The sequence below is a fragment of the Phyllostomus hastatus genome, unplaced genomic scaffold (assembly GCF_019186645.2).
Source record: "Phyllostomus hastatus isolate PE091 unplaced genomic scaffold, TTU_PhHast_1.1 phas_scaffold_182, whole genome shotgun sequence".
Lineage (NCBI taxonomy): Eukaryota > Metazoa > Chordata > Mammalia > Chiroptera > Phyllostomidae > Phyllostomus > Phyllostomus hastatus.
In genome coordinates, this window is record NW_025334013.1 from 24,836,918 (window position 1) to 24,849,459 (window position 12,542).

General features: G+C 45.0%; 2 protein-coding genes across 4 annotated transcripts in view; both read right to left on the reverse strand.

The window, feature by feature from the left end:
• The window catches only part of MTF1 (metal regulatory transcription factor 1), a 42,748-nt gene extending 37,553 nt beyond the window's left edge, over nt 1-5,195 (reverse strand). For both annotated transcript variants that reach the window (XM_045858469.1, XM_045858468.1), the window contains exons 1-2: nt 5,102-5,195; nt 3,023-3,481 (exon numbers count right to left, since the gene is read on the reverse strand). In XM_045858469.1, coding sequence (XP_045714425.1) covers nt 3,023-3,430 — 408 coding nt within the window. In that variant the 5' untranslated portion in view covers nt 3,431-3,481; nt 5,102-5,195. The remainder of the gene's footprint in view (nt 1-3,022; nt 3,482-5,101) is intronic.
• Nucleotides 5,196-6,260: 1,065 nt separating this feature from the next.
• INPP5B (inositol polyphosphate-5-phosphatase B) overlaps nt 6,261-12,542 on the reverse strand; it is a 51,660-nt gene continuing 45,378 nt past the window's right edge. For both annotated transcript variants that reach the window (XM_045859510.1, XM_045859511.1), the window contains 6 exons: nt 11,850-12,085; nt 10,687-10,800; nt 9,321-9,414; nt 8,893-9,020; nt 7,375-7,486; nt 6,261-7,129 (listed from right to left, as the gene is read on the reverse strand). In XM_045859510.1, the coding sequence (XP_045715466.1) occupies nt 7,014-7,129; nt 7,375-7,486; nt 8,893-9,020; nt 9,321-9,414; nt 10,687-10,800; nt 11,850-12,085 (800 nt within the window). In that variant the 3' untranslated portion in view covers nt 6,261-7,013. The remainder of the gene's footprint in view (nt 7,130-7,374; nt 7,487-8,892; nt 9,021-9,320; nt 9,415-10,686; nt 10,801-11,849; nt 12,086-12,542) is intronic.

The following is a 12,542-nucleotide window of genomic DNA, read 5'->3' on the forward strand; positions in this document are numbered from 1 at the left end:
GAGAATTCTTGCCTTTCCTTCCTTCTTAGTTATTAGCACATCAAAAGCTCTGAGAAACCTTGTAAAAAACAAACCTCTGTCCTGATTTAACTTCATGTTTCCCTTCCATTTGTTCTTGAAACACTTTCAGTAGCAATCATTAACATTGGCCCAAAGCTAGGTTCAGATTTTCTGTGCTAAAGAATGATTCAGTCCCCTTGAGTTACTACTGCCTTATCACTCTTCTTCCTCCAACTACCATTAAAAAAAAAAAACAAAAAAACCAGAAAAAACTTGACAACTTGACACTTCCTGCCTCCTGTTTCCTCACCACCTAGTCATTTCTCCAATGCGCAAAATCTGGCTGCAGCCCCCAGCGCTCTGCTGAAAGTCTTCTCCTGACATGATCAACTGCACAGGTAGAACTAATGGCTTCTCTTGGGTCCCTCAGTCCCTCTTCAGGGTCACAAAGACGTAGTCACACTTCTAGAAACTCTTCCCTCAGCTTCCACAACACTGAATCCCACCCATCTCTTTATGTGATCTCTGGTTCCTCTTTCTCTTTCTAACTCTCAAATTCTCAAGTCAATCATACTTCTCCCTTGAGTGCCCCGCCCACAATTTGAAGTGCTGCCCCTTCATGGATCCACAATCCTAATCCCAAGCCATTTCCTTGACTTTAGATTCACATTTCCAATGGGCTTCTCAATTGCTCACTTTACTTTCCTCCAAGAACTATGCATTCAGCATACTCCAAGCAAACTCATCAATTTCCCCACCAGACTTTCTCCTCTTCTTGTCTTCTTGATTTCTGTTATGGAATCGCCATTCCCAGAGGGCGAGGAGGGCAGCAGAATCAGCTGTCTTCTCAGCATGCACACGGCGTCATGAATATGCCTCTGTTAAAGTACCTATCGCAGCTGACTATAACCACGCAGCTCGTTACCTAGACTGCAAGTTCTGTCAGTCATCTGTGTGGCCCCTGGGCTAAGACAGAAGAAACTCGACACAATGGAAAATTGAATGGATCCTTTGAATCATACCCAAGTTATGGCTCACTCTTCACACTCTAATAACATACCGAGTTCCCTTATATCTCAAGAAAAACTCTAGATTTTTTTCCATATGCAAAGCCACTATCCTTCATCAGACTCAAATGAAACCTCAAACCTAAACTACAATTATCTCCTAACTGGGCCATCAAACTACCACTGCTACCAGAGCAATCCTTCTAAATGGCTTCTCGGACCACATCACTCCTTGGCTCAGACACTTCCAGTGGTTTCCTAGTTCCAGAACATAGTCCAAACCCCTTAGCATTCTATCACTGCCTCCCCGGTCTGGATCTCCACTATTTTTCCATCTTTATCTCCTGCTCCCTATGTTCTAGTCCAGGGGTAGGCACGTTACAGCCAATGCCCATTTTGTAAATAAAGTTTTATTGAAACATGGCCAACTGACATTTTGGGCCACATAATTCTTTGTCGTAGGGGGCCGTCCTGTGCACTGTAGAATGTTTTAACAGAATCTTCGGCCTCAACCCACTAGATTCCAGTAGCACTTCCTCCATATGACAACCAAACGTGTCTCCATACATACCCAAATGTCTCCTGGGGACAGACTGTCCCAATTAACAACCACTACTTTGGAGGTTTCCAAGTGCGAGCTGAGAGTATGATGTCATGGCTCATAAAATACAGACTATATGGTAATTGTCGTACAGTGTCCAGATTAAGAGATAAGAGCCACATAGTATTCCGTGCTGGTTGACTTTTATCTGTGAGACTGTCTTAATCATGAGTTTTCAGAGGTATTAGGAAAACTGGAATTCATACAATCAAAGGTGACTCAGCTGATGAGAAACAGGAGGGATATTTAAATAAATGGAGGTGTTTAGCCTGTACAGGTGAAGATGAAGAGAAACCCATGATCTTTAAATATCTGACGGGTTGTCCCTTGAGAGGAAGGTCTGACTTACTGTTGCTCAGGCAGGCAGAACTAGAGAGAGTGGGCAGCAACTGCAGGAAGGCAGATTTTGGCTCTATACAAGTAAGAGCTTTCTAACAATCAGAGCTGGCCAACAAAGCTATTAGGCCAAACTGTGAAACACTGTCTTCTCATCTTTCTGGAAGTGTTCAAGCACGGACCAGATGAATGGATGTCAGAGATGCTACAGAGATTCCTGAATTGGGGAGGGAGGTCGGACAAGATGGTCTCTTTAGGGCTTCTTCCAGCTCTGAGATCCTAAGGCCCTAAAGGAAAGGATCCTAAAGGAAAATCCATATGCCACGAATAAAATTCCCCAGTTCTAAGCCTTTAATTACAAGAAAAGAGAAAACTATTTTGCCAATTTATCCTGTGTCTGTCTGGTAACATTTTACATTTGGTCCCTGGCATTGCAACTACCAGTGATTAGAATATTTTTCTAATTGGCCTTCAATTAGTTCCCGGATAATGTACGTCACTACCTTTAAATCACACCTCTTATTCTAATAATCACCACTAGTACAATGCTTTGCGGTTTTGTTTTCAAATCACTGTGACATGAAGTACCTTACTCACATTAGCTAAATATAAGCATGAAAACTTATTTTAGACGACCTGTTCTCATAGTGTCTCTTGTCTGAATTTCTTAAAGAAAGCTAGCCTTTAATATTCATAAAACATTCACTAAAAAAAATCATATTCCAGCAGATACTCATCTCCAAGACAAATTATTTATATATAATCCCGAGGTAAGCCAAATGTAGCCATTTCAGTATCAGATATATAAATTGACCTCAGTGAAATTTCTATTTTATGTGTGATGTGAGGAGGAAAATATGAAAAATTATAATTCAGACTGCCCAAATTTCAACGTAGCCTTGAATGAGAAGTTCCAGAAAGCAGTCACAACAAAACGTGAAGTATATGTGTCCCTGACAAGCAAAGCCACCGGAGGTCCTAATTCCAGGGGCTCCTTTGTTGGCTAAAACTGCCGACAAGAGCTGTATGAGGACATTTCCAAAAGCCAGACTGAGCCCTCACCCGCTGCTTTACTTACTTCTTTACGTTTCGTTTCTGGACATTCCGATTGCAGAGTGAGCGTTGCACCTTCGATATTTCTTGGCATGGGCGTGGAGCCAGGGTTAATTGTTAAATGAATCTGATCCGGGGAGATAATGTGTTGCACATAACCCTGGGACATTGCTTCATGATCTATTAGATGAAAGCCCTCTTCACCCCCTACTAGAAAAGGCAAGTGTTCTCCACACTGTCCATCGTCATCTTCATCCTCCAAAGTGCCAGGGTCCTGCTCAATGAGAACAGTTGTCCTATCATAAACAGTTCCAGATGAGGAAGGCACCAGTCCGTTTCTCTCCACAAACCTGAGCATCTTATCATCGGGGGTCAGCTCATCTTCCTCTGCCTCAAAGTAGATGATGTTGTTGTCTGGACTGTGTTCCCCCATGGTTCAACTGTGCTCAGCCCAATTGTGAGAAATGGAAAGGTAATGACCTGTCTGCAACAGAACAAAGCCCAAGTTAGAGCCATACCACAGGACCTCGGGACCTTCTCAGCAACTACAGGGCTATTCCCACCCCACCCCCACCCCCTCAATTCAAGGGCAGGTCAATGAAAGATCATCTTCCCTGGAAATACTTTTTAAATTTCACTTTGAAATCATTAAGTCATTTTAAAAGTAATGCCTTTTTTAAAAATTGAAGTCATAAATAGCAGTTCACAAGACCTTCCAAATGTGCCTTACTGCCAAACAATTTGAAGGTTATTAAAAAATAATTAAAGGGGTAAAGGGGCAACGAGTCTGAGTTGCTATATATCTTAAAAGTAAGGAAACCCCACTCAAATATAGCCCCAAATCAGACCATGAAGCAGTGCAGCCCACAGAGGAAGGAGCAGAGTTTGGAAGGCAGGGTCCCCTACCTACAAATTCCATCTTTGCCACTTACTACTTGGGGAAATTTTCCATGCCTCACTTTTATTACGTATAAGGTGGGACTGGTAATTCCTGTTCTCTCAAAGTTATGTGGAATGAAAGCAGATAATGTACATTAAAGCAACAGTAGAGGAAACAAGTGTGAATTCATTTCTCCTTTCCAGAACAGATGTTTCAGATTCTAGGGTGAGGGGCTAATCCCTCATCAGGCATATCTAATGAAACCCATTTTATCTGTTTATCTCCTAAAACAATCTGGTGTCCAGCACCAGCCATGCTGGTATCATATGCTCTCTGCAGTGAGGGGATGATGAGTCTTATTTTTGTTTCTGGGGTCCCTAGCACAGTACACTGACACTAGGAATTCAGGAGAAGTCAACTAAATGAATGAAACACCTACAGATACACTCACTTGGGAAGACATGCTCTCTTGGGAAAAATACCAAATCTGAAGCTTTCTTGTTTTGGAATATTGATTCATTTACCTGCAAACACAGAGATTCTACAAATGTGGGTTTGGCAGGCAGTACAGAGATTTTAAAAATAATCGCATCACTTTTAGTTTTCAGTCTGGATTTGCAATTTATCTTTCTCCTCTGCTCCGGATTAGAAAGTGAACCTTTTACGTAGTGGGGCGGCTCGAGAGAGAGATAGTTACCAGAGACAGGCCAAGGGATCGGATCCGGGAAGAAACCGCCCGACCCCTTGCTCTGGCTTACGCAACCCGGCAGATGCACATTTCGCTGCATCTGCGAGGAGACAGAGGAGTACCCAGGGCCCCACTGGGCTGCCCAGGCACCATCAGCGGCAACGTGGAGACCAACTGTCCGAAACAAACAAGACCAGGAGATTTGAGGATGGCAAACGAGGAGTACAAACAGAGAACCCCTGAGAGAAGGTTGGCAAAGGAGCCTGCCTGGGACAGCTCCCAGCCTGGGCTACACAGAAAAACTGAAGACAGGTTGGGGGGCTCCAAGCCTGGCGAAGAGGGGCAGGGTCCGTCCGGGTCTCCATGGAAACAGGGGAGGGGGACTGGATACCCATTCCCATGGAAACGGAGGAGGGGTGGGGTCCCTATGGCGACCTGACTGGGGTCTCTACTGGGAAATGCTTCAGGAGGGTGCCTAAGTCCCGAGCCCCCCGGGGAAGTCCCCAGCCCAAGCAGTGTCTAGTTTCGCCTTTTACCTCCGTGGCTCCCGGCAACGGCGGCAGCGGCAGCTTCTCCCCTCCCCAGCGGCACCATGATTGCCCCCACCTTCCCCGGGCGTCACTTCCGCTTCCGCTTTCCGGAGGAAAAGGGAGATACCGGTTCCGCCTCTTCTTGGCGCTTCTGGTTGGTTTAGAGACTGTGGGGGCTGAGCTCGAGCATCCAATTGGCGAGCGGGAGGGACGGGACACCAAAAGGCGTAGACTGACAGTGAGCTAACCGGCCGTAGGCAAGCGCCCCCCGGGTCTGTCGCCCAGCGGGAGCCTGCGGGACTTGGAAAGGGGAGCGAACCCCTGCACTAATCCTTAGTCTTAATCCGGCTTGTGCTGGCCCCATTCACCATGGCAACCACAACAGGAACGGAGAGGACCAGTCATCCCAAATCAGGCTGTGACACTCCCGCCATTTCTCTGTGGCCCCAGCTTTCCCTCATCACTCATCGGAGTTAATTAATATAGGCAGGAGGGCCCAAGAAAGGAAGATTGAACCCACGTGACAGAACTAGGGCGCATCCCAAACCCAGCCAGAGCTCGCCGCCGCCTCTTGCCCTTCTCGTAACGCTCTCATAGTAAGAAGCGCAGTTCCCTCACACTCGTGCCCAGCTGAGCTGTCGCCCAACTTTTTCTCCAGCTGAGGATTGTTTGCTCTTAACCCGACTCGCGCAGGAGCCAGCGTACGCCACCTACTGGCCACTCCCTTTCTTTAACCGTTCATTGTCACACGACTGGCTCGTAACTATTGTAAATCACATTTTTACAGTTCTTCCAAGTAGTGGTGTTCCAGGTCCCAGGAAGCGATTCTGGTTGTGCTTTAATTATGCTCCTGTCTTTTCTAAATCCCTGGAAGATCTAGCTGTTAGAACCTCCCAGCACCCACAGCCTGTTTTTCCCCTAAGCTACTCCTATGGAGAATATTCATAGTGCAACAAACTCCAGAAACTAACTAGATCAGGGGTCAAGGGGTTCAGGCCATGCCTGTACCATCTCTTAATTGAAAAATGTGAATAGTGACTGTACACACCGGACGCCAGGCAAATATCTCTTTGGCCCCCGGCCAGCTGCCCCAATGCTTAAGTGGCAAAGGTCCAGCTGCAGAGAGTTGCCATCTCATAATAAGAGATAAAAACATGCAAACAACCACTGTTAAAAATACATTTATCATTAAAATATATTACACATATGAGAGAGGGGATGAATCATATACAGGTTGGAGGCTTTGCTGGCCCAGAAAATCCCACTTGTTTAACCAGAACACCAATTTCTTCAGTATTTTCATTTCCAAGCCACTGTATCGACCTCAGAGGCTGCGCGGCCAGCCCTAGTTCTTGTGCCACACCCGAGTAGGAAAGGGGAGAAGGTTTGCAGATGCATGGACACATGTCCTCAGACAGCGTGCTGGAAGTGTCTGGGGTGGCTGTGGCCTGTTCATCCAGCAGCTGCCACTTGCATTCTTACTGTTGAGCTCATTCTCTCTTCAGTTCCACAGTGTGTCCAAATATCTGACCATGGGAAGCTCAGCCCAGGCTATGGGGGATGGCTCTGACTATACTCAGCAGGCAGGCTGAGTGAGCACAAGAAGTACAGTTATTTAAACATTTCTAAAATTAAAAAAAAAATAGAGATCTATCTGTGTTAAATTAACTAAAGTCGCACATCGAATGTCAGTTTTATTGTGGTGGATTTCTCCTCATGTCCTCACAACTCCCAGCAGCACTGAGTGTGGCAGCCACGGCAGGGGAAAATGGCCCGGGCTCACAAAACAGGCACTGCCACTCTTGCTTCCAAGTGGCCTCTTGCTTCCAATGGCCAGCTTTAAGGCCATTCCTGAACTGAAACAGGTAGGGCTGGAAATTGGCTGCCTCCAGTGAAATAGGAGAAGAGACAAAGAGGCTCAGAGTGAGTTGCAGAGGAACTGGTGAATAAATTCTTGAGCCTTCTTCTTCTCTGCCATTTCAAGCTTTTGGTGACCAGCTGGGTTTCGAAGCAGTAAGCTGCCAAATATGCTAGCTGCATGAAAAACACAGAAAACAAATGATTCAGCAAAAGAATGTACTAATTCTTTGTGCTATTAGGAGTGGGGGAGGGTGCCCAAAAGCAAATTTTCTGCTTTAAAATCTATTTGAGGGTAAACTGTACCCAGAGTTTGAGACTTCAGTTTTATTACAGTGGACTTAGGACCTACCTCAGCCACATTTCTCATAATGAGTCTCTCAGTTGGCAGAGATGCTTTCCACGGGTACTTGGATGCTTACCTAGAATATTTTGATCCAAATGATTTTTTTCTGAAATTTTCAGCAATTCTTGCAAAAATGCCATCAAGTAGTAGAAGACATTTTTGTGGAATGTGGGGAGAGTAGAAATAACCTGAAAGAGGGAGAATTGGGATTGGTCTTTCCATTCAGTCAAGTATTTGTCACGTGTCTGCTCTATTCCAGGAACTGAGTACATGATCCAAGTACATTAGTAAAACTGTGCACAGAAAACCTTGATTACGTACCATTTGGCACAAGTGCCAAAAGAGAAGCACAGATCAAGTGCTACATGGATTTAGAGGTCAAACTTCCACCTAAGTGCTCTCCAAAGACAGGGAATAGAAGACATTTTAGTTGGGTCTTTTTTTTTTTTTAAGATTTTTTTTAGCCCTGGCTGGAGTGGCTCAGTGGATTGAGTGTGGGGCTGTGAACCAAAGAGTTGCCAGTTAGATACCCAGTCAGGGAACATGCCTGGGTTGCGGCCAGGTCTCCAGTAGGGGGCACATGAGAGACAACCACACATTGATGTTTCTCTCCTTCTCTCCTTCCCTTCCCCCCCTCTCTAAAAATAAATAAGTAAAATCTTGGGTTTTTTAAATACAACTTAAGAAACCATTTTTTTGGTTCACAGGCTGGCACTCAATCCACTGAGCCACACCAGCCAGGGCTTTAGTTGGGTCTTGAATGTAAGACAAGATTAGACTTGCAGAGGTAAGGACTAGGGTATTTAGAGCACAAAAAAAAAAAAAGTGTAAAACAAGGGAAGAGAAGGAAAACAGTGAGATAAGGAGACAGAACATACTGGGAGAAGTCATTGTTGGCAGAAGCATAACTGAACAGGTGCTAAGCCTGGACTGAATCAGGCTAGAATTCAGTGAGGACTCCAGCTATCTGCACATCTGAATCAGCTAGGAAGCTTGTATAAAATATATTCCCAAAGAGATTCTGATTCAGCAGATGTGGGGTCAGAAACTAGGACCTGTAGTATTAGCAGGTTTTCTAGATTTTCCTTCTATGGCCTGTTATATATGTGAGCAAGCAGAGTGGATCATAGAAAGTCTTGAATATTTAAAAAATCATTAATTGGCAATGGAAAGCCAAGTATGATCTTTGACCAACAGTAACACGATGAGAGCTTTAGAACACCATCTAATGGCAGTATTCAAAATAAATCAGCACAGGGAGAGCCTGAATACAGGGCCTTGCACCAAGGAAAGTGGAACGAGAGTGGAAGAAAAAGATGGGTGATAGATCAAGGGGGACTGGGCATGTAGAAGGTGAGAAGTGTAGGAGTCAGAAATGACTCAGGTTTCTGGGCTGAGTCAGTGCAATTAAGTATGATGCCATTAAAAGAAAAAAGGAACGTGAGAGGAAAAACAGGTTTGGGAAGGGAAGATACAGGAGCTGAGTCTCTAAGACACTGCATGTGACGGGCTGGGAGACTACTCTGCTCCCTCAGGCCCCACGAAGCCTGGGGGCTACAACATGTGTATGCTGATACTCAACGCTTCCCCTCACCTGTTTACTTGCTGTGTAGTTGCCAGAACACTCCAAGCAGTTGTGATACGCGCTGTAACAGATGACGGGCTCTGGCAGGCTCTCCAGGAAAAGCAGCAAGGCTTCAGCTACAGAATGATTGTTAATGGCTTTTGGCCCATCGTTAAGGAACAGGTGATGCTGCTGCCCATGATTAGGAAAAGGCCCAGGAACAAGCACACGCCAGAAGTGCTGCCTGCCTGATAGCCTGAAGGGGCCAAGCCCTTTGTCAGCTTAGTTGGGCCCTCCTGAGCTCCTACTATATTGGCTACTTAAAGTTGCAGAGTCTTCTCTGTGCAAACTTTAAGAAAGAAAAACATGGTAGCTGAGGACACAATATCTGATTTTGAGCCTTAAAATATTATTCTTTCCTTTCTCTCACCTCTGTTACACACACACACAAAGGATACAGAGGATATCGAGGGTATCAGTCATTCCAGTATCCAAAGAGTCCCTGATTTTCTCAAATTCCAACCGCAGGCCTGGCTGTTGAAACAGATCTTCCTATAAAAGGGAAGAAAGTCACAAAGTAATTACATTCTCAGAAAATCGGCAATGATTTCCTGACCTAGAAATACAAGTGCCAGCAGAGAACAAAAAGAAGCAGTGTCGTGAGGCCTCTGAGCCGCCCTGGCAGACAATCTTATTGAGGCTGGTGTGGCTAACTCATCTGCAGGCCTTCCCAGGCATGTTCCCACAACAGGTCTTTAGAATGATAAGACATCTCTTATAAAACTATGGGTGGGGCATACCATACAACAGCAAGATCCAGGCTAAGGGAAAACTTAAAAGTAGCTATGTTTCCTGTACTATTTATTATAGAGGGATTAACCAGAAAAAGAAAAATATGAAGAAATTCTATCATTTATAAGATGAATAGAACTAAGCTCATTGCTTTATGAAAACAATATTTATGGCAATAAAGGTATTTCTGGTAGTCCTAAGGGACTTTATATTTATGTGTTTTATAAAATGACTTAATGCCATCCAACTGTGTTAATAATGACCATATTATATGTATCACTCAAAAGTTACACTGGGGAAGAACTCCACAGAGAAGGCAGAAAAGCATGGTACTTAGGAATGTGACTTCTATAGCCAGACATGCTGGGTTCCAATCCCAATCCTGCCCATTTATCAGCTTTGGGACCTTGACCAAGCTGTAAAACACTTAGGATGAGGTTTGGAACATTGTAACACACTCAATAAACGTGAAGGAAAAAAGTGAAAAGAGTATCACAACAATATATGTTGCTCTGTCTCCCTAGGACCTATATAAATGAATCCGTGAAACTGGCCCATCTGATTTCATGAAGTTTGCCCAAGTCACTCTAGCAATCAGGCCTCCTGACTCATGGCCTGGGAATTCCACCTGGTCTCCAGCCTCTGTCTGGCTTGACAACAAGTTAGTCCCTCCCATTTCCGGAATCTGGGGCGGGTTCCTCAAAAGGAGAGCAGGCTACCAGCCTGAGAAGTCTCCAGATGGCTTTCTACCCAGGTGACCCCAGAGGCCAGGGGAGGGAGCACACTGCACTGGGAAAGCCATCCTATGTAAGGTGGCTTCCCTTGGAGGTAATCAAGTATTCTGTGTAATATCACCACCCCACAAGGGTGTAAAACAGGCACCTATTTATCCCTCATTCATTCCCTGTGGGAGGAACAGCTTTCCACAGGTTCTCTGGAGTAAATGCTTCTTATGCCAGACTCGTTGGGACTGATGCTGGTTCTCAAGGCAGCCTGGCTTCAGTCAGGTCTGACTGCATAACCATCACCCACCTGCTGGACAGCATTTCGGTACAGGTAATCAACCATCATCCAGAGTTCTTTAGGGATTTCCATGGGCTTCTCCAACTGGCTGCCATCATCTTCAGTCCAGAGCGGCATCAGAGTCTGGAAAGAAGTAAAAAGCGTAAGAAGCCCCACCCATTGAACCTGTGCCAGGCTGGCTTTAGGACAACACATGAGGTGGGGACAAGAAACCCGTGGAAGAAGGGAAGCATTTCAATGCCCCTAAACCAACATTTAACAGTCAAAAATGAAATTAGGTGGTACAAAGTATAAGGTGATTTTTGAGAATTGGGAGTGGATTATAGCAAGAAATGTCAATGAGTCAGGTGAAATACGCATCAACTTCTAAGGGAAAAAAAAACCCTGCCTATACCATTTCACTGTCAGAACTAAAAGGCAGCGTGGTCCAGTGGAAAAAGAGCACAGACTTGGGGGTCTCAAACCCGAATGCAAGGTCCAGGACCAGTGTTAACTTGCCATGTTACCTGTGACAGATCACTCTCCTTACGGGGCCTCTGATTTCATCTATATAATGGAGAGGATGGTGTTCAAGGGTACCAAAATAAAAGAATGCATGGGTCGGAGGAGCATACATATTACCATAAAGCTGCTCCAAACTAGTTCCCTTGTATTAGAACTGTCTCCATAGGAAGCTCTGAGATCTCAGAAAATTAAGTTTGGGACAAGATACTACCAAGTAATGATTAAAACCAGAAAAAAAAGGAGTGAGATCATGGGCCAGGGAACCTTCACTACATCATATCCCTGGCTGAGTTTCTCTAATGCACTATGTATGAATGACTGAAAAGCATGGCTACAATATTTCACAGCTGTTCCTATCAAGTGATGGGGTCTCTTCCCGCCCTTGAAATCTGAGCTGGTCTCAAAATCTGCCACATTCTGATTACAACTGCACAAATGAGCCTGAGCAAGACGGGCAGCAGGGACACAGGGGAGACTCAGAGAGTCAGGAGAAACAATTACTTGTTGCTTTCAACCATTAAAATTTCAGGGTGGTTTGTTACAGGGCAATACATAGCTGACACAGTAAGCCAGCTTGAGGGAGGCTGAAGAATCCTCAGGTCCCCGGGGAGTGTGACTGGCTTGGTCACTGCACAGTAGCAGATGTTTCCTTGTGGCAGATAACTCACCAGCTCTCTGACAGTTTCAAGCGGCAGGTCCAAGATCGGCTCCCTCATGTAGCACAGTGTATGAATGGGAGTTCCGAAACAGCTGGGCAGGTAGTTCCCAGACACAGACAAAAAGTAATCTTTTCCCCTGTCCAAGTGCAAAACGAGAATGTCCTCAATTTTATCTTCACCCGAGTTGAGCTTCGTAGCCATGGTCTTATTTACAAACACCTCCAATTCAATCTCAATGGAAGATTCTGAAGAAAAATTTAAAAAGTAATGTTGGCTGGTAAGAGGCTGAGAGAAAGGGGGGAACGGAGACAGAGGGGAAAGAGAGCCAGGTTTAAAGGGCTGGGGAAAGGAAAAAAAGAGGGAATAAGAGCCAACCAAAAAGTATTTATGTGCTTAGCACTGAGGAGACACATGAACAGAGTTCATAGTCCAAGGGGGAATATGAAAACAACCACCAAACTACAAACTTCAAGTTCTAAGTAGCAGAGCTCAACTAGAAATTATTACTACACTACGAGGGCAGGGATCAAAGAGCCTGCCCTGAGCAAGGTCAGGTGAAGACACCTGATCCAGTAGAAAATACAATGAAACTGTCAGCCTATGAACTGTCCACAAAACAGGCTTAATTCCGCTGCTACACAGCACAATGTAGAACAAAGGAGAAGTTACAGGGTCAGATGTAATTTCTGGATTACCACCCCG